The following is a 25,676-nucleotide window of genomic DNA, read 5'->3' as shown; positions in this document are numbered from 1 at the left end:
GACTAGTGATGTCTGTGAGGGGCTAGTGATGTCCGTGAGAGACCAGTGATGTCCGTGAGAGACCAGTGATGTCCGTGAGGGACCAGTGATGTCCGTGAGGGACCAGTGATGTCCGTGAGGGACCAGTGATGTCCGTGAGGGACTAGTGATGTCCGTGAGAGACCAGTGATGTCCGTGAGGGACCAGTGATGTCCGTGAGGGACCAGTGATGTCCGTGAGGGACCAGTGATGTCTGTGAGGGACCAGTGATGTCCGTGAGGGACTAGTGATGTCCGTGAGAGACCAGTGATGTCCGTGAGGGACCAGTGATGTCCGTGAGGGACCAGTGATGTCCGTGAGGGACCAGTGATGTCTGTGAGGGACCAGTGATGTTCGTGAGGGACCAGTGATGTCTGTGAGGGACCAGTGATGTCTGTGAGGGACCAGTGATGTATGTGAGGGACCAGTGATGTCTGTGAGGGATTACTAGTGATGTCTGTGAGTTACTATAGTGATGTCTGTGAGGGACTAGTGATGTCTGTGAGGGACTAGTGATGTCTGTAAGGGACTAGTGATGTCTGTGAGGGACTAGTGATGTATGTGAGGGACTAGTGATGTCTGTGAGGGACTAGTGATGTCTGTGAGGGACTAGTGATGTATGTGAGGGACTAGGGATGTCTGTGAGGGACTAGGGATGTCTGTGAGGGACTAGTGATGTCTGTGAGAGACTAGTGATGTCTGTGAGGGACTAGTGATGTCTGTGAGGGACTAGTGATGTCTGTGAGGGACTAGTGATGTATGTGAGGGACTAGTGATGTCTGTGAGGGACTAGTGATGTCTGTGAGGCACTAGTGATGTCTGTAAGGGACTAGTGATGTCTGTGAGGGACTAGTGATGTCTGTGAGGGACTAGTGATGTATGTGAGGGACTAGGGATGTCTGTGAGGGACTAGTGATGTCTGTGAGGGACTAGTGATGTCAGTGAGGGGCTAGTGATGTCAGTGAGGGGCTAGTGATGTCTGTGAGGGACTAGTGATGTCTGTTAAATTTCTGTTAAACTGTTTTCTCACTAGTAAAAAGTTCAGTTTTTCCAATTACAAAGTTATATATATATATATATATATATATATATATTTGCCTTAAATGATCAAGATTAATAACTTGCTCTTCTAACCTGTTTTTCCACAATTCCTGCAGGTGCAAAAGACCCCAACACCAACTACAATCAACAGAAATCCAGGCAGCAGAAGCAGTGGAGGACTGGAGTGTGAAATCTGGAGGACCTGGGATGAAGAACATAGGGAAGAGTTGAAGATGAGGACAGGAACAGGCAGGTGAGCTGGGAAATTTATTCATTCATTCCTTTTCCTTCGGCTTAGTCCCTTTATTCATCGGAGGTCGCCACAGTGGGATGAACCGCCAACTTATCCAGCATATGTTTTACACAACAGATACCCTTCCAGCTGCAACCCAGTACTAGGAAACACCCATATACTCTCTCTTTCACACTCATACACGACAACCAATTTAGTTTATTCCATTCACCTATAGCACATGTTTTTGGACTGTAGGGAGCACCCGGAGGAAACCCATGTCAACACTGGGAGAACATGCAAACTCCACACAGAGATGCCAACTGACTCAGCCGGGACTCAAACCAGCTTCTTGCTAGGAGGTGACAGTGCTAACAGCTGAGCCACAGTGTCGCCAAGCTGGAAAATGTCAGGAAAAACAAAACAGAAATTTAGGTTAATCTGATCATCTCAAACCTAAGTATCTCTTAAGCCACCCAGGGACTTTGATTTTTAATAATCCTAAATGATTGTAGCATGTCGGACTGCACAAACATGGGTCTCATGTCACACTGTAAGATTTCAGTGGTCATAATGTCAGACTGAATGACAATAAAGATCGTCTAAACACGAAAGAAAACTCACCCAGTGTCTGAAGTCATCCAAATCCGTGACACTTTCACTATCCTGAAATGATTCCTCGAAGCAAACCTGAACAATCTGTTGCAGCAATTTTGCACTCAGCATGCCTCAATAATGAAACCATTCAGATTCAGCGGTCCTATTGGTTCTTGGTTTGATAATCGTTGCAGCTGTTGTCAAAATGGTAAATCGTCTGAAACTGCCAGAGGGAAAATCTGATTGCAAAGGCCATTAAGCAGCTGCCAGTGCACATTCATTCGTTAATTTTCTTTTCAGCTCAGTCCCTTTATTAATCTGGGGTCGCCACAGTGGAATGAACCGCCAACTTATCCAGCATATGTTTTATGCAGCGGATGCCCCTCCAACTGCAACCCATCTCTGGGAAACATCCATACACACTCATTCACACACATACACTACATACTAACTACAATTTTAGCCTACCCAATTCACCTGTACCGCATGTCTTTGGACTGTGGGGGAAAGCGGAGCACCAGGAGGAAACCCACGTGAACACAGGGAGAACATGCAAACTCCACACAGAAACGCCAACTGACCCAGCCGAGGCTCAAACCAGCAACCTTCTTGCTGTGAGGCGACAGCACTACCTACTGCGCCACTGCATCGCCTTCCAGTGAACATGTCAAACCAATAATCAAAGACCACAGATTTCAGCCTAGGAGTTCGGGAATCTTTTAGGATTTCCCAAATTTGTCTCAGACGACCAAATGGTGGCTGAAATCCCACAGTGTGAGCAGGGATCAACAGTGAGATACAATGGGATACAATCAAATATTGATACAATAAGGACAAGATATGTAAACAGTATGAGCTGTAAGGTTACTTTCACTTTCGGTTCTATATATCCTTGGTCTTACCCAGTATTTCTGTCTTAATCATGACTTTAAAAAGTTCTAAATAGCTTTTTCGATAAATAAGGATCATAAAAAGTTCTTTAATCAAAGCAGCAAGTCATATAATCATGGCATTAACTTTGCCTTGAGTGTTCACTGTGCTTAAGGAAGTGTATTACTTCTTCATTCAAGACCTAATTCGGGATGTCATTCAGGTATGCAATTGTACTTCATAATTATACGTTTCCCTACAAATTTGTCTCTGGAATCCACTGTTTATATAATACACTGATAATGTTTAGTCCTAATATGTGCACTTGGCAAGGAGCTGCTACTACCAATATGCAAAATGGTGACTTTCACCTTTAATTCTGGTATGCATCTACTCAGATAATAAAAGTAGGGCGTATTGTTAATGCAGGATGTAAAAGTTGATAAATTTGGTAATAATAATGACTGTAACTTTCCAGCTCTTCCACATTCACATCTGCCCGGAGGTAAAATAGCAGGAATAGTCATTGTGCTGCTGGCTGTTGCTGCAGTTATTGCTAGTGTGACTTACCGTCATCAACAGGAGCTTTACACCAGCAGCACAGTGTAGTGTTACATACAGCTGATTTAAGATAGCCTATATTCGAGATACTGTGCATAAAACGTATATATATACAGTTGAAGTCAAGATTATTTGCCCAACTGTATTTTTTTTTTTCCTTTAAATTTTTCACAAATGATGATTGACAGAGCAGGGAGATTTTCACAGTATTTCCTATAATATTTTTTTCTTCTGGAGAAAGTCTTATTTGTTTTATTTCGACTAGATTAAAAGCAGTTTTAATTTATTTTAAACCATTTTAAGGTCAATATTATTAGCCCCCTTAAGCAATTTGTTTTTGACTGTCTAAAGAACAAACCATCGTTCTACAATGACTTGCCTAATTAACCTAGTTAAGCCTTCAAATGTCACTTTAAGCTGTATAGAAGTATCTTGAAAAATATTTAATCAAATATTATTTACTGTTAACATAGCAAAGATAACACAAATCAGTTATTAAAAATGAGTTATTAAAACTATTATGATTAGAAATGGGTTGAAAAAAAATTATTTCTGTTAAACAAATTCTGGAAAAAAATATACAGGGTGGCCAATAATTCAGAAGGGCTAATAATTCTTTCTATATAGTCAAGGCTGGACAGAAAACGCAGAACAGATAATGCCAGAAATGAAAGTTTATTGTAAAGTTTAAAGATACTGTTCAAAGTCATTGGAGGAATGCAGACTGGTTTTAAATTCAATGGAAACTTCACCCTCAGGGCCTTTGGTGAGGATGCCTGAAGGAGCAGAGCGATGAAACAACCCCTGTAGCGTGGAGGTAGAGGCTGATTGCGCAGATCACAGGTAGGCGACGTCGATAAACGAGACTGGACAGGACTAGAGAAGACTTAAACAAACTGGTAACAGTATGGTGAGCAGAACAGCACAGACTGTGTAGACGCATAATCTAATAATCTGACAATAAACCTACATAAATAACAGGGAAGGGTAAAATCCGGGCAAAAAAGCAACAGGTGTGTAATGTGCGCACGCCGGCACTGATTGTAAGAGCCAACAGCTGAAGCAGAAAACAGAACATGACAGAGAAACCCAGATCAAACCTGACACACGATATATATACTGTATATGTTCTTAGGCCACTTCTCTTCTCCATCTACATGACATCTTTAGGACCAGTCATCCAGAAACATGGATTTTCCTACCACTGCTATGCTGATGATACCCAGCTATACCTCTCTTTTCACCCTGATGATCCCTCGGTTCCAGCTCGCATTTCAGCCTGCCTGTCAGACATTTCACACTGGATGAAAGATCATCATCTCCAGCTTAACCTCACGAAAAAGGAAATGCTTGAAGTTTCGGCCAACCCGACTCTACACCATAACTTCTCAATCCAGATGGATGGGGCAACCATCACTGCATCCAAAATGGTAAAAAGCCTTGGAGTAACGATTGATGACCAACTAAACTTCTCTGACCACATTTCTAGAACTGCTCGATCTTGCAGATTTGCACTCTATAACATCAGAAAGGTTCGACCCTTCCTATCTGAACATACAGCTCAACTCATTGTTTAAGCTCTTGTTCTCTCCAAACTGGATTATTGCAACTCTCTACTAGCCGGGCTTCCAGCTAATTCTATCAAACCTCTTCAGCTGCTTCAGAACGCATCAGCACGAGTGGTCTTTGATGAACCCAAAAGAGCACATGTCACTCCGCTACTCACCCGTTTGCACTGGCTGCCAGTTGCTGCTCGCATCAAATTCAAAGCTCTGATGTTTGCTTACAAAGCGACCTCTGGCTTTGCTCCTTCTTATCTGCTCTCACTTCTGCAGATTTATGTGCCCTCCAGATACTTGCGTTCTGTGAATGAACGTCGCCTCGTGGTTCCATCCCAAAGAGGGAAGAAATCACTTTCCCGAACTCTCACATTCAATCTGTCCAGTTGGTGGAATGAACTCCCTAACTACATCAGAACAGCAGAGTCACTTGCTGTCTTCAAGAAACGACTAAAAACTCAACTGTTTAGTCTCCACTTTCCTTCCTAATCTGCAACTGCCTCTCTGGCTATACCACTAACTGTACTCTCTCTCAAAAACAACATTACTAATGCTTTGCTTCTTAGACTTTACACACCTGAAACTTGCCTACAGCACTTGTTCACTGCTGCTCTTATAGTTGAGTAAATTGCTTCCTTGTCCTCATTTGTAAGTCACTTTGGATAAAAGCGTCTGCTAAATGACTAAATGTAAATCTCTCTTTTAGATTCATATTTTTAACAGGAAGCTATTAAATTTTATATTTGTGCATATACATTAGATTAGTCAGTACTGAAGCCAAATCTGGAGCTCATCTAACAAAATAACTTTTGATAACGGTCCAAAAACTAGTACAGCCAAATTTATATGTTATAGAAAAATATTAAATACAAATTTAAAAAAGCAATATTTTTGCAATATTTTGCATGAATTTAATTGTATTATCTTTCAATTTCTAAATATGTTCGATGACTAAAATATTATTTTACTAAATTTATCTAATAAATCTGTTTTGTTTAAATGCACCAAAATACATTGCCTGTATTTACTGAGAAATGGATTAATATATTTATTTTCTAAATGGGCTGTACCCACTAATGCTGAGCACTGTATATATTAAAGCCACAGACAGAAGGAATGAGATGTTTTTACTTTAAGAAACAACGCAATGAGAGTTACAGGGAACATAATTTCCTGAAGGTTTGCATTCCAAGGCATACCCGTCTAAACATTTCGCATTCATGTGTGAACATACAGTGGAATGGAATGTGTCTCGCAGAATACAATGAACAAACATAATCATAAATATGAATACAACACTGAACAAAACACATGAGCTGCACGTAACTAACATAGAGGCAATAATCTAATTATGCTAACAACTAACTAATACTATAAACAAATACTTCACTATACACATAACCTACAATTACTTACAAGTAATTTGGTATTGCTATTATTGAATCTGTAAAATGCCACACTCAAACATGTCCCTGTAATTTGAAACAAAGCAGTGCAAGCATTCGTCTGATTATTGTCATTTGCAGTATTAAAATAGTAATAATAGTAATAACAAATTAATAAAACCAACAATTACAATTCTCACCAAGATGTCTAAATAATAATTATAGTAATACATTTACTTGAGTAGCAAACTTGCGTAAGACATTAGCTGTTTTCTGAAGTAATAGACCATTTTGAGGGATGTAAACAGACATCAGTAGTCCCAATATATTTCCTGTATTACATTTTTGTTTTCCATAACTTCTGAGAATCCAAAAAAGCCCACATATTGATGAATAATGTTATGATGGCTCTTTTAATATTAAGATATGATTGAATTGCCTCTTGTTACAGTTATGAAATAGTTTGACAACAAGTTGGAAATGTTCATGAGCCAATAGCTATGTTTCCATCCACCTATTTTTATGCGCATTTTGGGTATGCACATTAAAAATATAGTTGATGGAAATGCCATGATGCGCATACATTTTGAAAATATGCGCATAACTGATTAGGATAAACTTTTTATTCGATAAGAAAAGATGCGCATAGACTACGATGGAAACACTTTAACTTCTTTGTTGTACTTGAACTTTGTATGTGCAGTCCATAAAACTGTAACCCAACATGTTAAGTCCAGATATCAAAAAGTAGCAATGTAATTTCCCATCAACATAATAGCAGTCTTCAAATTCTTTAAATGAATTTCTACTGAACTACTGAAGACATGCAAGCGTTTAGAGCCTATAGATATTTTACAAGCAGGACTCGGTGAGGTTTTTGCATATTCATTAGATCACAGCAGGAATGTTTTCTGGATCATCACGTTTCATATGTTACGCATGTTTTCATATAGAAAAACTCTCAGGTTACTTTCAGTTGTCTTGAGCTCTATGGTGGAAACGACTGCGTCTCTCAGCAGAACAGATTTGTGGATCAGCATCTGTTTTTGCAGTGAACATGAAGTTTCTCTTCAATGCGCTTGCAGTGATGGTGTATTTTCTGAACAATGGTAAGAGCTTAAATTGCTTTAGATGAACTTGATTTCTGTGCATCCAGAGCAAATCACCACCCTAAAGAAATAATTGGATGATGGAATTTTTGCTTAAGCTTTAAAGTTGTGCCAACTTATGTTTTTTACCTTAATTTAGAAAGTTAATCAGGTTTATTTTACAACTTATTTTGAAGTAAAAATTTGTTAAACTTAAAAAAACAAGTCGAAACCTGATTAACTTTCTGAAGGTAAAGGAACTTAATTGGTGCAAGTTAAAATGGCGAGTAAAGATAAGTTGGTTCAACTTTTATTTTTTACATTTACGTTTTTTAAATGCTATTTTTAAAACGTAATTTGAGTCTTTAAATGTATGGGTGAATAATAAACGTTACACGTGACATCATATTACTGTCTTTAATATTTTATGTTCAGTGCTTAAAATAATATAATGCGAGTCGCTCTTAAGATTCCCTGTCAAATAAATAAAAACACATTATTTACTGGATATGGGAGAACACTAGGACAAAAAAAAACGCTTGCTTATATAAATGTCAGAATTACGCACAGAAAGGAGGCAAAATATGACCCAGGGTGTGGATTGTGCTGGGTCAAACCTCCGTGAGATTACTGCTGTCATCTGCTGTTTTATTACTCTTCATCTGATCGTCTGTTTGTCTTCTATTGATTGTCTCTTCTGCAGGTGCTAACGGTGTTGAGACTGTCAGTGTTTCAGTGAAGGAGGCAGTTTCAGTCACTCTGCACGCCGCTGTTGAAATGAACTTTAATAAAGACATTGAGTGGTATTTTAATGGGATTCTCATCGCTCAGGTGCACAGCACTGCAAGTGTCAGTTTCACCTGTACAGATGTTCAGTGTAATAAAGTCAATGAGAGATTCAGAGACAGACTGAAACTGGATCATCAGACTGGAGATCTGACCATCATGACCACCAGAAGAACAGACTCTGGAGTTTATCACCTAAAGACCACCAATCACAGAGGAAAGTTGTACAGTGTGTCTGTCCATGGTGAGTCATTTACTGAATGTTCATGTCATGTAAAATGTGTTTAAACTATCTTTTTTATTCGTTATCATTCATTCATTTCCTTTTCGACTTAGTCCCTTTATTAATTCGGGGTCTCCACAGCGAAATGAACCACCTATTTGTTACCAATGTTTCATTATTAAATTGGCCGTAGTGTATGAGTTAGTGCGAGAATGTATGGGTGTTACCCAGTACCCATTTTTAAAAGACATCTAAAAGACATCTAAACATAGTCGTCTTGGCTAAACCAAGGCTAAATTTGGGCTGTCATTGAAAATCTAATAGACGTCTAAGAATAGGATAAAACCAGACCAGTCATCAAATAATCAGAAATGAATGACTACACATATAAAGTCTGTCTATTTGACGACTAGTCTATTAAATTTTCACTGACAGCCCTAACATGTGAAGTTCCTCAAGGGTCTATCCTTGGACCTATTATATTTTACCCTTTAGGGTCTATTTTTCGTAAATATGGGGTGGCTTTTCATTTTTATGCTGACGACACTCAGATTTATGTCCCTCTTAAAAGTAATAATAAAAATGGGCTTGACTCCCTTATGAGATGTCTAATCGAGGTTAAGACCTGGCTGTTGTCAAATTTGTAAAATTTCAATGAGGAAAAAACTGAGCTTGGTTCTGCATATATTAGGTTTCTGTATATATTAGGTTTTGGTGAGCTATCAATTCATCGAAAACCTGTTGTTAGAAACCTTGGGTTTCATTTCGATAGTGATCTGAAATTTAACAAACAAGTACATTCAGTTGTTAATCCTATTTTTTCCATTTACGACTTGTGGCAAAATTGAAGTCATTTATCTCTTTTATTGACCTTGAGAAGGTGATCCATGCTTTTATTTTGGGAAGAATTGACTATTGCAACTCTCTACATGTGGGTATTAGTCAAAATGCCCTGAATAGATTGCAATTAGTACATAATGTTGCTGCGAGACTTCTGACAGGGACTCGCAAGTATAAACACATATCCCAGTTCTTTTCCTCTCTGAGCTGGCTGCCTGTCAGGTCACGGATTGATTTTTTTTTTAATCTGTTAACTTTTGTTTTTAAATCCTTAAATGATCTGGCTCCACCTTACTTATCAGACCTCCTACATTCATATAATCCTGGTAGGTCACTAAGGTCTTCTGATCAGTTTATTCTTTCGGTACCAAGGTCCCGGTGTAATTAAAGTGGGGATCTGACTTCTTTATTCTCCATTTCCACCTGGGGATACTCTTCCCGAGGCCCTCAGACTATGCAGAGTCACTAATTCGATCCAAGACCAACGACGAGATGATCCCAAGGTTTCCATATCCTGGACCAGGCCGAATCCTGAGCAGCTACTGTGATGGTCATGTAAGAGTGGAGAACATGAGACTGATTCCTGTGACGCTCCAGAGACAGACGAGTCTTTGCTGAGGCCAGCTTCCAGCCTCCACCACTGAGACTGCAGCTCTGCACAAGACGTTTGGCCAGCGGAGAAATTAAAATGATCGTGCCCAACTGAGCCTGGTTTCTCTCAAGGTTTTTTTTCTTCACTTCCGCCATTAGTGAAGTTTTTTTTCCCTCTCCGCTGTCGCCACTGGCTTGCACAGTTCGGGATCTGTAGAGCTGCGCATCGTTGGATTTGCTCTTCAATATTTGGACTCTCAGTAGTGATTATTAAACCACACTGAACTGAGCTCAACTGAACTGAACTTAAACACTACAAACTGAACTACACTGTTCCTATTTACTGTGACCTTTTATGTGAAGCTGCTTTGACACAATCTACATTGTATAAGCGCTATACAAATAAAGGTGAATTGAATTGAATTGAATTGACTTTTGCTGTTATTGCCCCAAAACTCTCGAACAAGCTTCCACCACACATCAGACACGCTCCAACTCTATCTGTTTTTAAAAAAGCTTCTGAAACTCCATCTTTGGTCTTTAGCATTTGAGCCTTTTTAATGTTGAGGTGTTTGTCTTATGTTTTAATTGTTATGTATGTGATGTAGGACTATTTATTAGTATTGATTGTGTTCAGCACTTTGGGCAACCCTGTGTTGTAAAAAAATATGCTATATAAATTAACTAACTAACTAGCCCAAGTATAGCCTTGTTTTAGCCAAGCTGTCTACCTTTAGATGTCTATTAGACGTCTATTGAACACAAAATTGTTTGCTGGGTACAAGCTTGCGGCTAGGCATCCGCTGTGTAAAACATAAGCTGGAATAGTTGGCAGTTTATTCCGCTGTGGTGACCCCTAATAAATAAGGGACTAATGAATAAATGAATTAATTAATGAATATCCCATCACCTTCTCATGCATGGTAACGTTTATATAAAGCTAATTTTACAACTTCATCTATTGATGATAATAGTTAAAATATAAAAAATTGGTACATTGTTTAATGTCATACAACTGATAACCTAACTAATAAGTAGAAAGTAATATGAGCTATATATGATTGCTGAAACTTGGTAGTAACAAAGATTTTCTGTGTTCACCTGTTCTAGATGCAACTCATACAGAAGAAAAACCTGTTATTGTCTCCGTGCTGGTGGTGGTTGCTGCTGCTGTTGTTGTTGTGGTTGCTGCTGGTGTGATCTCATTTTTTAAGAATCACAAATCATCACGACAAAATGGTAAGTCTTATATAGTTTAGTTTCATCAGCAGAAGCCAGCTTCAGAACTCGTTGGCTCTGCTCACAATGTCAAAACAACAACAATTATACTCGACATACGTCACTAACTGTGTCATATATATATAGGTGTTTTAACCTGATTGTACAATTCCAAACAATATCTCCAATGATTTACTTAGGCATTAAACATACAAAGGTCAGACATACCAGAAGTACATTTCTATGGTCAGATGTGAAATTCAGCTGCAATCGTGTGGTCTCTACTGATGAATGACACACATACACAAAGAATGCTTATCTACTAATAGGATGTCATGCTCCCTTGCAGGCATCTTATCAGAATGGTACATTAAACATCTATCCACTGGCAGCTAAGCATGTAAATTCTCTATCATACAATAGGATCTTAAAGTTATTTATTGTTTAACACACAGTTCAAGAGTTCACACTTAGCTGATAATTCATCAAAAGCTTGTTTGGCATGCTGTCCCGGGAGAGAGCCCCGAGCTCAAGGGATCCTCGAGCCCGGGGCTTCCTCCCGTTTGCAGAGCAAGAGGATCTCAGAACTCCCCATCTGCAGTAGCTAAGGGAACACGTAAGAAAAAAAGGGGGCTAGACAAATGCTTGATTGTTATGCATGATGTATATATTTGGATGGTGGGAGGAAACCGGAGAACCTGGGGAAAACCCACACGGACACGGGGAGAATATACGAACTCCTCACAGAAACACCTACCGACTTGGCAGGACCAGGGCTGGCAGTGTTCTTGCTGGGGGGCTAACAGTGCTAACCACTGGGCCTCCATGCCGCCCGATCTATAGTGAAGGAGGAGAATGGGGAGGACGGGGGGTTTCTTCCAAACGAAGATAAGGTGGACTGAAAACTGTGGTTATTTATAGTAGCTTATGGCTCATATGATTGGATGATACTGATTAGCTTAATACAAGACCGGCTGTGATAAATCATAAGCACGTGATCCTCTCGAAATTAGTTTGTAAATAAACCTCACTTAAATTCACATCTGTTGAAGCTGTTCGAGTAGCATCAACCATGCAGTTCCACATGAGAGGTCTCCGTGAGCTCCTCAATGGGGCTGGAGATCCTGAGGAAACAAATAACTTGGCATAGAGAAAAAGCATGGATACACTTATCTCTCCAGTTTTAGGCTGCTTTCACACCTGTGGATTCGATTCTCTTGTTCTGAAACAGGAATTAAAATTGTTACAATGTTGCTTTTTTTTCTTGGTGCGGATCGCTTTCACACGGCAAAGTTTCTAAACGGACCAAAAGAGCTAAAACAAGTCACGTGCGAGCAAACTCGCCTCACATTGGTCAGAGTTTCACGGTTTATTTTGATTAGAGTCCCGCTCAGTTGTCATCCGTCCTTCCGTTCATTTTGAATGGTGACACCCACAGACATTGTCACCCGATACAAATCAGAGGTAAGACTTTCTCATACATAGCAGTTGGCTCATGCATTTCTAGGTTTTATATTATAGAGGGAAATAGCAGATAAACCGAGACTGCAGTTCAGTCAATTTTCCCAACAGATAATCAGCTCTCGTTAATAGTTAACATCCTTTCACTTTTTTTCACTATTTGACATGAAATGCACATTTACCAGTAGGAATGACATCCCGCCCTGCTCACAATTTTCCCTCCATTTATGCCTATTACATATCCATAAAACCCTGGTGTATAGCCTGGCTGAGATCATCCTGCTTTCTCACTACAATCGATCCGCTCCAGAGTTCGTTTGCTGAGCGCGATTGCTGGATTCACATATGCCAAACAAACTGCGCTAACTAGGAAAACGCATCAAGTTCCAAAACAAAAGTCTAGGTGTGAAAGCACCCTTACTCTGATGAGGGATGACATTAATGTCAGATTCACACCGGGCTTCAGCATCAACACTTGACAGAGGGCGTGTCTGAAGTTGGGGCTGACGCAATCGTCATAGCAGAGTCAGCCAATGAAATTAGTCAGCAATAGGCCATTGCCTGAGCTGGTGTATTTGCATACAGCGATCTGATTGGCTGACGCTTCCGTCTGCGCTTGAAAAATTGAGCAAGGCCTAACTTCTGCAGCGAGCAATGCCTCTGACGCGGCGCCGACAGATCCACAATGCAGTTCGGCCACGCCTGACATCACCCATTCAAAGTGAATGGGAAGCGTTAAAGCTGACGCCTCGTGTAAATGGGGCGTAACGCCCGATTCACATGGAGTGTCAGTGTCAACGCTTCCTATTCACTTTGACTGGATGACATCAAGCATTGTCGAACTAATTTGTGGATCTGTCTGCGACAAGCATGAGCCAATCAAATTGCTTTATGCAAATACTCCTGCTCAGACAGTAGTCAGTTGCGGGCTAACAGGCAAACTAACAGTGCTAGTATTGCTTGATCTCAGTGCTGCATTTGACACTGTCAATCACAGCATACTTCTTGATAGGCTGGAAAACTGGGTTGGGCTGTCTGGGACCATCCTCAAATGGTTCAGATCTTACCTTGAAGGGAGAGGTTACTATGTCAGTATAGGCGACCACAGGACAAGGTGGACACCCATGACATGTGGAGTCCCACAAGGTTCAATTCCGGCAACTTTCCTTTTCAACCATTATATGCTCACTCGAAGCCAAAAAAAAAAATCAAATCTCCTACCACAGCTATGCTGATGATACTCAGATCTACGTAGCCTTACTGGCTAATGACTACTATACTATTATTTTCTTGTTTCTTTTATTCTTGTTTATGTAAAGCACTTTGAATTGCCATTGTCTATAAAATGTGCTAAATAAATCAACTTGCCTTGCCTTTCCTAATTTAATTGGCTGCTTTGATGATCATGTCAGCCCCAACATCAAGTGTTGACTCTGTCGCCCCGTGTGAATGTACCGTAAAGGCTGATTTATACTTTTGCATTGAGTGATTGACTTACCCATGGCGCACGCAAAAACACATCCGAAACGCTAGTTGGCAATGAGGTTTTAAAGTTCTTTTTTCTGAATGCTACCCTTCAAGTAGTTCAAACTCGCTTATTCAAAGATGGGAACTGGTGGACGTGTAACAGATTTAATCATAAAGTAAACAAAAAACAAAAGTTTCCATATGGAACTCCTTTGGCTCTCTGATCTCCACGTCACACACACTCCTCAACAATTCCAATAACAGAGCACTATGCATTGTTGCGATGTGTAGTTGCGTTTTTTGGGAGGTGCGCATCAGCGTGAAGGCTGCAGCAGACCATACACGTGTGTTTGATGCAGAAGTAAAAATCAGCCTTAAGGCCATCATATAATCCAGGCACTTAAACAATCGTCTTTATTACTAATCATGTAGATATCAGAATCCATTCTGGCGCAGACATTCATCAGAAAATCCACTCGTTCTGTAGTTATAATGCCTTTCTGTCTTCACCTGTTCTAGATTCAGCTCATACAGAAGAAAAACCTGATGTTATCGTCTTTGTGATGATGGCTGTTGCTGTTGTTTCTGCTGGTGTTGATGTGATCTTATATCGGTGGCGTTATGAATCATCACGACAGAATGGCAAGTGATACACACAGCTGATTTAACAAGATTCATTTTGTTTTAAGATTAAATTTTATTATGCAGAAAGAATCTTTTTAAACATTTGAATGTACATATTTGTTTATGATTGCCCAAAGTAAGAGTTTATTGTGATTGTTTAAACAGAAAACAAGATGGCAAAACAAGACGTTGAGGTGAGATATTATATGCACCAAATCTCCCAATTAATGGGCATCTGCTTGAGCTTTCCGTTTGGTTTTGTTGGTTTTCATTAGTTTCACACTCTCATTATCTAAGCATTTTACATTTGTTTTTGGTTGGTGTAGGTGGTGTAATTGAATTATCCTTCCTGATGTCATCGTTTCATAACTTATATCTTTTTTTTTTTTTTTTTTAGATGAATCCTGAAGAATCTAATCCCCTTAATTTAGGACAGAAGGCTTATGTTGGGATGTCCAGTACTCAGGCCAACACTTTGTGTTTTCCTGCAGCTAAGGAATGACATCATAGAACTATTTGTTTTTATTATTATTTCAAGAGTTCTGTTGAAAGGGTTTATAAAGGGAATTTATGAACTGAAGCCAAAACGAAATGAAAGAAGGTGCTAAAATACCTTTCTCTCAATGAGAAACAGTTCTGCAATGTCAGTAGGAGGGACCAGCACCAGCTTGACTGGAAAAACAAGTTTAACCAGTGTCTTAGGTGAGTATCATTTAAGCACTCAGTGCTTGGTCTTGAGATTTTTTCTTTTAAATTGTTCCATATTTTAATTGTAACTAGTTGCATTTGTTTTTATGGAAAGTAATGCGTTACATTCATTTTGATTTACTTTTGAGTAACGTTTTCTCACCTGGCTGAAGCTTGATCTCTTTCAGAACTAGCATGGATTTTTTTCATTTATTGTGTAATAGAGGTGCTCTGCTATTAAATATTCTCTTAATCCAGTAAGATGATATTTGTCAGACCGGTTTCACTGCACTCTACACTGAACTGTTGAATTTGTCACAGCTGAGACAATGATTGTAATGTAAATGTCTGTCTGGGCTTATAATGAACTGCACTATGTTAAAAATGCTGATCAGATCAGAATCAGAATCAGAATTAAAAATACTGCACTAAAAAATGCTGCACTAAAGATTCTCTAAACAATCTTGGTTATACAGTGTGTGTCTTGGAATTTTGTAAACAGCTTCTTTACTATTAACTTTGCATCGTAAGTGAAAAACGTTCATTTTACTATGTAATTATATTCGACAAATTTTAATAAAAGACTAATTAAAACGCATTTTAGAGAGTGTTGTGTGTCCGACTGTACATTGTACTGGCACTCCAGAAGTATGGTACCCATAGTAGCACACCCTTTTATGTACAAATAAAATATTGGGAATTTGTAACAATGGCTTAATTTCTGTTCATCTATTTTCTTCAGGTTCACAAACTGGGGCTATTGACAAGATTCTAGTTCACAATGTTTAAACAACTCACATGAACTTTCAGTTGTTGTAAACAGCATGAAATCTTCACTTTTTTTCATATTTTCTATTTTTGTTGAAATATTTAGTTTAGTTTTACCAAGAAATCTTGCCAAGAGAAGTGGACACCTGTTTCCTTCACATTCATGTTTTTTTTGTCAGTTTTCAAGTATTATTTTGCTTGTAATGAAGTGATTTTTATTCACCTCATGTAGACTGATCCCCTGAGTAAAATATGAACAATCATTTTACTGCTGCTGTTTGTTCACAGACTCCAAATGTTTTGGATTGGGTGCTGTAGAAAGTTACATTGCGAACAAATTGGATCTAGTTTCCTAATTGAATTATTGGAATTTTCATTACATTTTGGCTTACATACATTGCGCTCTCTTTCAGGTATACATTCACTCTACCCACATTTGTTTTTCTGTTGATACATGATTTGTAATATAGGCTATTTTCAGGTCTACTGTTAATGACTTGCCAAATGTGAATCAAAAGTGTAAGTCAATTCCCCAGTGGGATGGCACTCCATTGCTGTCACAGACACAAATGAAGGTATTGCTTGATAACTAATCATTCAGAAGAGTAAAGCTGCGGTCACACTGGACTTTTCTCTCCATAGACCTCCATTCAAATGCACGCTAAGTTGTCAGACCGAAAACTCAAACTCCTGTGTCAAGTTTCGCAGATTGCTGCATTAGAAAGTTCAAGCTTGGTGAACTCGCATCACTTGACTGCGTGAGACCAATCGAGGATCAAAACATGACCTGTCTGTACAGAAATGTAAAATATAGGGCAATCGCTTGCTTTTTATATTGTCTAATCATCTTGTTTAATCCCAATTCTTTTGGAAGCGCCATTACAACAGAATTTCGCATGCACAAAATGTAGTGTGACCGCAGCTTAAGAAAATGGGCCAATTAATGCTTGTAAAGTGGTAGCACAGCTGTCACAGGTGCTGGCAATCGTAATTAGCTGCGTATAAAGCCAGCATCAGAGAAAGCTCCGCACACTTCGCGCAAGAAGCCATCATGTGCAGAGAAGAGTAGAGAAGACAGAGCTAATTTCCCCTAAAAGGGCAACGTATCTTTTTCAAGATGTCGTACCGACCGTGTGTTTCTAGAAGCGGTGGATTCCTGGCCTTGGTTGATGGCCACGAGCACTGCGTCACATGTTTTGGGGTCCAGCATCTTGATGTGGTGCTCTGCTGGACTGACTAGATGGGTGTTACGTGGGGGCTAACAAGAGGGGTAAACTTTCTAGGCCCACCATCCCCTTCTTCCTTGAGGTGCACAGTGAGCTCACACAGGCATGGAGATTACTTTTCTCTGCCTGGTCCTCATGTACTTCCACCAGGGCCAGGGGGTACAAGGCGATCCCTCAGGTGGAGCACACCTTCGCGGACAATCGAACACTTTTGCCCACAAGGCGCTTCCATTTGGCGAGGTCACCCTTGGCTCTGTCCAAAGTGTGTAGGCTGATTGTGTCCCTCAGGCAAAGGTCTACACCGCTGCCGGTCAGGGTGCCTCTGCCCTGCATGCCATGGCTACTGACCGAGCTGCACGAGGGCAGTCCCTCCCAAGGCTCTATGCATGAACACTGCATCATGAGCAACTATGCTCTAATGACCATCAAGTTGGCTGTGCATGCCCTGGGGAGGGCGATGTCCACTTTAGTGGTCCAGGAGCACCACCTCTGGCTGAACCTGGCAGGTAAGCGTGACGCTGACAAAGTTCACGTTATTAAACCATCCATATCTCAGGCTGGCCTGTTCAGCGACACAGTCGGGGACTTTACCCAGGAGTTCTTGGCGGTGAAGGAGCAATCGAGTGTGATAGGACTACTAACTCATCTACCGGCAGGCTCGGAAAGCTGCTCCCTCTGCTGACCCATCCTGTCCAGTGGCTCCTCATCAAGGGCACAGGCTAAGCGGTAGTGTTGTGCCCTGCCCAGGGCGCCATTTAAGTCTGGTAAACGGACCCAAAGTTTTCCATAGAGAGGCCACCCAGAGAAGAGGGGAATTGCTCTTTCCTCAGTGATTTGATTATGATTATTCTGATAATTATATAGCCAAATAAATAAATAATTATTTTTTAATCTGATTTCACTTCATTCTGGACATGCAGCAGTAAAAGCATCAAAGGTATCATTTTATTAAGATGGTCCTTTTAAACATTTTGCTGACTATAGTAAGTTACACTACAACTACATGCCAACTAATTCTCATTATTACTAGCAGGCAGACCTCTTCATATCTGCTGGCACTGCTGCACAAACAGACTTTTCCAGGACTATGCAAGTGCATGACCCTAACCCCTACACTTACAGTAATCTGATTAATTCCCTTGTGGTTTCAACCTGCATTCAGCAAAATGAGTAAAACATACAATTAATTTCAAATGCTTTGTTCTAATACTTTAAATAGCACTGAATTTCTACTAGGGGGTGGCATGATGGTTCAGTGGTTACCATTATTACCTCACAGCAAGGTCACTCGTTTGAGTTCCGGCTGGGCCAGGTGCCATTTCTGTTTGGAGTTTGCATGTTTTTCCTGTGTTCCCGTGAGTTTCCTCCGGGTGCTCCAGTTTCCCCCACAGTCCACAGACATGCGCTATAGGGGAATTGGAGAAACAAAATTGGCCATAGGGTATGAATGCCAGAGTGTATTGGTGTTTCCAGTACCGGGTTGCGGCTGGAAGGGCATCCGATGCGTAAAACATATGCCAGAATAGTTGACGGTTCATTCTGCTGTGGCGACCCCTCATAAATAAGGGACTAAGCCGAAATGACTAAATTAATGGATTTCTACAGATTATCTCTAAGCAATGTAAAGGCCAGCGTTGGAGTGACCTCTATTATGAAAATCCGGTTAATATTGTTTCACTTTCACTTTCTCCAGGGTTTTACAGTGAAATGCAAACAACATTTCGGAGTTTTACTGATAATTTATTGTTATTGAGATTTTACTTATTATTTGAATTTCAAAATGTTGTTATATTGTATGTTTTTTTTCACAAGATTATACAATATATTCAATCTGTCCTGCCGAAACATTAACGTCATTGATCTTAAAATTATTTAGAAAATATTTACATTGTAAAGAGATGTAGATTTTTTACATTATGTTGTCAAATGGTTTTTAATACAGTGACCTGCTGATATTCAAAAAATATAAAAATGGGTTTTGTTAAAGCTGAAATCTGTTAAATATGTTATGTTAAATAATGTAAAATATGTTAAATAATACTATGATATAATATAATATAACTAATATAATATTTGATTACACAAAATGAAAGAAAAAGAGTAAAAACAAAATCTAAAATATATCAGGCAGAAAAAACAGTGAACTAACAGAGCTAAGACCTGCATGACCTCTAACATTTATTCCAGCAGTCCTATTGCTTTCTTCTTTTTGGGGGGAAATTTTCAAACATGGGCTGCTTCTTTGGTTTCTGAAACAGAAAACACAAACACATTTAGGATTCTTGCTGATATGCAACAGGTTACAAAATCCAATATATATATATATATATATATATATATATATATATATATATATATATATATATATATATATATTTCACATTTAAACATTTTGTTCACAATGAATATTAGCCACTCTGAATTTTAACCTAGACCTTATTAAGATTACTGTAAAAATTGTTTATTTGTAGAACATTTTGCATAATGGTGAAAGAAGCACCAGCATAACTAAAAAGCATAAATGATATTGGTACACATTTAAAGTGGAATTTCATCCAATGAACTTACTCAGTAGCCTCTCACTTTTTTTTAGATTACTCTTTTAATTCGGCATTATCTCTTGTAACCAGCAGGTGTCCTCAGTGTTCAATTCAATTCAATTCACCTTTATTTGTATAGCGCTTATACAAAGTAGATTGTGTCAAAGCAGCTTCACATAAAAGGTCACAGTAAATTGGAACAGTGTAGTTTAGTTTGTAGTGTTTAAGTTCAGTTCAGTTGAGCTCAGTTCAGTGTGGTTTAATAATCACTACTGAGAGTCCAAATATTGAAGGGCAAATCCAACGATGCGCAGCTCTACAGATCCCGAACCATGCAAGCCAGTGGCGACAGCGGAGAGGGAAAAAAACTTCACTAATGGTGGAAGTGAAGAAAAAAAACCTTGAGAGAAACCAGGCTCAGTTGGGCACGACCATTTTAATTTCTCCGCTGGCCAAACGTCTTGTGCAGAGCTGCAGTCTCAGTGGCGGAGGCTGGAAGCTGGCCTCAGCGAAGACTCGTCTGTCTCTGGAGCGTCACAGGAATCAGTCTCATGTTCTTCACTCCTCCATGACCACCACAGTAGCTGCTCAGGATTCGGCCCGGTCCAGGATATAAAAAACCTTGGGATCATCTCGTCGTTGGTCTTGGATTGAATCAGTGACTCTGCATAGTCTGAGGGCCTCGGGAAGAGTATCCCCAGGTGGAAATGGAGAATAAAGAAAATAATTAGCGTAGCTGATGTTCACAGTGTATATCAACAAGATGCAGAACCTGTGTGGAAGCCCCCTAAGTGTATGCTTTACTGAACAGATAGGTCTTTAATCTAGTTTTGAATTGGGAGAGTGTGTCTGAGCCTCGGACGTTATCAGGAAGGCTATTCCAGAGTTTAGGAGCTATAAATGAGAAGGCTCGACCTCCTTTACTCGACTTTGCTATTCTAGGTACTACCAGAAGCCCTGAGTTTTGAGATCTTAAAGAGCGAGTTGGATTGTAGCGAGACAGAAGATTGGTTAGATAAACAGGAGCTAGATTATTTAAAGCTTTATATGTAAGAAGCAATATTTTAAATTCAATACGAAACTTAACAGGCAGCCAGTGTAAGGAGAATAAAATTGGGGTGATGTGATCAAATTTTCTTGACCTGGTAAGAACTCTGACAGCTGCATTTTGTACTAATTGAAGTTTGTTAATAGAGGATGCTGGGCAGCCAGCAAACAGTGCATTACAGTAGTCCAGCCTAGAAGTCATAACATAGGTAGGTAGGTAGGAAGCGGTCCGGAAACGATGATCTGCGTGGCGGGCGAGGTGCGTCGAACCGTCTCGATCAGGCTCCTGAAGTCCTTCTTCAGGATCTCCGTCTGCCGGAGCCCGGTGTCGTTCGTCCCCACGTGGAGGACGACGGCACCGAGGCTCTCGGCAGCGCTCAGGATAGTAGGTATCTGTGCAGAAATATTCTTAACTCGGGCACCAGGGAAGCAGAAAGTGCGTACTTTGTTACCTTTGAAGGAAGCGGAGCGGACGTGGCGCACGATTGAGTCGCCAATGATGGCAACATCGCGACCCGTCTCGCGGAGAGGGGCGAAGCGGTTCTCCGTGGGGATCTCGAACACCGGAGGAGGAGACGTTCTGCCCCGGGACCTGGTAAGCACCTTACGTGGCTGCACCCAGGGGCCGTGGTAGCCGGGAGTCGGCGTGAACGACGCCTGGGTGAACCGCGTCCTCGGTGCGCTGGGCCTGGACAGAGAAGCACACAGGGTTGAGGAAACCGGGAGATTGTCGTTGTATCGAACACTTACCTCAGACGAGTACGAGTACGGGTTAAGAGCAGAGCCCTGATGCCCTCTCGCTTCGTCTCCAGCGAGCGAATCTGGGACTCCACCGCTTCCAGCTCCAGCGCCTCCATCGATGCCTCTCCTGCACTCAAGGACAGACACGCAAGCGACATTGTACAAGGTGAAGAGCAAAGCCAGAAAGTGAGAAAATAAGTGAGTGAAAGAGGTTGGTAGCTTTAGCTGACCAGCGGTGCTAGCAGGCTAAAGCTACAAACACCAAGCGGATGCTCGAGAGACCGAACGTTTAAAAGTAGATTTGTTTGTATGAGTGTGTTAGGGGATTGTTCACCCCAAGTAGGAGAGATAATTATTTAGTGAATGAGGAGGTATTTTATGATAAAAATGTAAATTGCGAATCTAAACTCCAAACAAACGCAGCGAACTCCAAACAAACGCAGCGAAGCTACCGTCCGGTGACAGTGACGTCACTCGAGCCTGCGCATGCGGTATAGGTGACTTTGAATTGAATACATATTAAATTATTAATTTTATCCGTTCCTATAATATTGAATTTTAACATCTCATCCTTTTGAAAAATTGTCCTACAGGAAAATAATCCTAATATTCTTTTGAGGTTAAGGATAATCCGGGGAGGTTCTTAAATCAGAGAAAACACAGTGATGCTGAAAGAGAGAGTGAACAGAATTGCCATGAAGAAACTCAGTGCTAAATGAGCTGATTCCGCTGTTGGGGAAGGTGTTGATGGAGATCGGTAGTGGATCAGCTCTCTTCGGCTCACAAACACATCAAAGTACTGAGCACTGAGGGCTGTTCACTCTGACCTGACAACAAACCACTACAGTGTGTTTCTCCTTACTTCATTTGTCCTTATTATCACATCTGTTATTGGAATTGTTATTTTTATTGATTGATTGAATGATTGATTATTAACTTGCATTCCTTGCTATGTATATGCACCAAAGATGTGCCTTTGTTATTTGTTATAATATTTTTCTTGAGTTTTTTTTTTTTTTTTTGTATTGATTTGTGTTAATGGTGTCACCTATATTCTCTCTAATCGAATCATTTAAAATGATCATTAAAAAGACAAAACGCAGTAACATGAAACTTTCCCCTATCACAAAGACGTAATTACAACACAAAAATGTAAAGTAAATTTGCTAGTGGGTTCACAAAATCAACAAACTTATTCATTTACTGAAATTTACACTTTATTTTCAGTAAATGTTTCAGTAATTTTGCTTTTCAAAGTTAGAAATGTCTTGACCAACTATGTATGTGTTTTTTTATGGTGGCCGAAAATATTACATTTATAAGAATTAAAAATGTTACTGATTTAAAAGTTTTAAAGGGTTGTTTGTGTGTTTTTCTCTTCAAAACGTTGCTTTCATTTTACTCGCTATGGGAGTTTTAGTCTTAAACTTAGCCTTATCTTTAAGCCCTGGCACAGGAAGTCTATAGGAGTTTATTTCTATTAATCATGAAATCCATAAAATGTATGGCCTATATTTATTATTATTATTATTATTAATAATATTATTATTACAAGCGGCTCAAAGCGGAAACCCTTTCCGTATTAATTTTTAATGCACATCCTCGCTCTACCTTCCATGTCAAAGCTTTTACATCACTTGAACTGTCAACTGCGTCTCTAAGCAGAAGAACGGCTTTTATGGATCACCATCTTCATCTAAGAGGAATAAAGCGGTGACAATGAAGATGTCGTTTACTGTGCTTGTGGTGGTCTTCTTCTTTATCAACAATGGTAAGAGCATAATCTTTCAAATGATTTCTGTTTCTTTTAAAATTCTGCTGGTTAATGCTAATTAGATTTAATTTTAAAGTATTAAGTGTATGGGTAATTAATTAATTGTCGTCGTCATTAGTGTCATATTTTACAATAGCTCTAAACTGACCAACAGTAATGTTCCCTTAAATGTAATGCTCGAAATTCATCTAAGGGTGAAACGTAAATGAAAGAAGTATTTTAATGACCCACATTAAAAATACTGTAGTAGTTGTGTTATACTGTATTATAGTATTTACAACACTTGGTTAATGCTACAGCATACTGTATGTTTAATAACTATAGTAAACTACTACAGTTTATTGTAGAAAACTCAGTAGGCTGTAGTATTGTGTGATTTTCTTTTTTTTTTAAATATAGCTGTTGTATTATCATAGCATATATTTAATTACCACAACAGACAAAATCAAGTACTTTACTATAGTATGATTCAAAAATACTGTACTATTTTCTATAAGATATGATGTGGGGACTTTATTTTTGTAGGACAGTAAGAGAACAACAACAAAAATGCTAGCCTATATAGTGTTACATGAATGTCTAATATGTCTACACTCTAATCGATGCAGAGTTTTTGAGTAAAACATGAAGAAACAGAGCCTTTGGGATATTTAAATCACCTAGCATTTGGGTTTGTCCATATTTTACTAAAGATTTATTAGAAATGCTCATTTATAATAATATAAAGGGGCTGAAACATGAATCCAATCGAATTGTATTTGCTTGATGTAGCATTTTTGGTAACACTTTATTTTGACGGTCCATTTGAGTATTGGTAGACTGATATCTGTTGATACCGCTCCTTCAACAGACATTTAACTGACTATAAGAAACTTTCCAAGTACATGTCAACCTACACTAACCCTAACTCCAACCTAACAGTCTACTTATAATCTAATGAGAATTAGTTGGCATGTAGATGCAATGTAACCTAAATTCAACAAACGGATCATCAAAATAAAGTGTGACCGCATTTTACCTGATGTAGAATCAGGGCCAGATTAACCAATGGGCATTATGGCGCAGGCCCAGAGGCCCGTGTGCACTTGGGGCCCCTGCAAGGGGGGGAAATGCCGATTTTGGAGTGTCTATTTAGGCTAAGTAAAAATAGCGCACTTCGTTGGAATAAGCAATTTGAGCGATTTTCCGCCCATTACTGTCTGATTGACAGACACAACATACCTAAAGATCACTATTGACAGCAGCGTGAGTAGCATAGCTTGTAAACTGTTTGGTTTTGAATCCAGCGTCTGATGAACTCATTCTTTTTTCCCCATTACATATCAGATTGGAAATACGTTTATTTTTATTCATTCATTTATTCATTTTCTTTTCGGCTTAGTCCTTTTATTAATCTTGGGTCGCCACAGAGGAATGAACCGCCACATTAATCTTTAATAGAAAGGAAATATTTTTGTTTAAAAAAGAAAATAATGAGAGTGTGATATAAAGTCACAAGTGGCTCGTGAGTTTTTAAATAAGGTTTAGCCTATATAGGTGTTTAAACAGCATCAAAATACTGATTTTAAATATTCTCTAAAGTTATTTTCCATCTGGTGTTAAATGTTTGCGACATCTTAATATAACTAATTTGTATTTACAACGAATACCCTTTAAAATATGTAATTTGGTAGTACTTAGTAAGTTTTTTTAGTAAGTTTTTTTTCCCTCTCCGCTGTCGCCACTGGCTTGCATGGTTTGGGATCTGTAGAGCTGCGCATTGTTGGATTTACTCTTCAGTGTTTGGACTCTCAGTAGTGATTATTAAACCACACTGAACTGAGCTAAACTGAACTGAACTTAAACACTACAAACTGAACTACACTGTTCCTATTTACTATAATCTTCTATGTGAAGCTGCTTTGACACAATCTACATTGTAAAAGCGCTATACAAATAAAGGTGAATGGAATTGAATTGAATACTTCAGTGAACTTGAACAAGTATAATAAAAACCATTCATTTTCACACATTTTATTTGTTTTTGTTTTTTTATTAAAGTGTGCTTTAAATGCTTTAAAAGTAAGTCAAATCTGTGTAGACTATAAATATATGTACTATATATCATTTATTTTTAAAATGCGGGCAATACATTATAGATTACTTTTATTAAAAAATATCATATTATTTTTATTTTTTAATTCAACTATAGGGGTGCGGTCGAGTAATGGGCACAACAAGACACAAGACATGGTCAGGGGGCTCTGAATTCTTAATCTGGGCCTGTGTAGAATTTTACATGGTGAATTCTCACAGAATTAATCTGTAACTTCTCTTCTTGGCAGGTGTTTTT

The 25,676-nt window shown here is 39.2% G+C and overlaps 1 protein-coding gene across 1 annotated transcript; it reads left to right on the top strand.

Annotated features, from left to right (window-relative positions):
- Positions 1-7,320: 7,320 nt before the first annotated feature.
- Positions 7,321-14,587, top strand: LOC130216608 (uncharacterized). Its single transcript, XM_056448500.1, has 4 exons — positions 7,321-7,372; positions 8,055-8,381; positions 10,902-11,030; positions 14,457-14,587. Exons 1-4 carry the CDS (start codon positions 7,321-7,323, stop codon positions 14,585-14,587), a joined length of 639 nt encoding a protein of 212 aa, XP_056304475.1.
- The last annotated feature ends 11,089 nt before the right edge of the window (positions 14,588-25,676 follow it).

The sequence above is a fragment of the Danio aesculapii genome, chromosome 22 (assembly GCF_903798145.1).
Source record: "Danio aesculapii chromosome 22, fDanAes4.1, whole genome shotgun sequence".
Taxonomy (NCBI): domain Eukaryota; kingdom Metazoa; phylum Chordata; class Actinopteri; order Cypriniformes; family Danionidae; genus Danio; species Danio aesculapii.
The sequence above is the reverse complement of the archived record's forward strand: the minus strand, read 5'-3'. Positions and strand labels throughout refer to the sequence as shown.

Coding starts and splice junctions, on each gene's coding strand:
- LOC130216608 (XM_056448500.1), top strand. CDS start 7,321: ATGAAGTTTCTCTTCAATGCGCTTGCAGTGATGGTGTATTTTCTGAAC. Junction 7,373..8,054: donor GGTGTATTTTCTGAACAATG/GTAAGAGCTTAA, acceptor TCTCTTCTGCAG/GTGCTAACGGTGTTGAGACT. Junction 8,382..10,901: donor GTACAGTGTGTCTGTCCATG/GTGAGTCATTTA, acceptor CACCTGTTCTAG/ATGCAACTCATACAGAAGAA.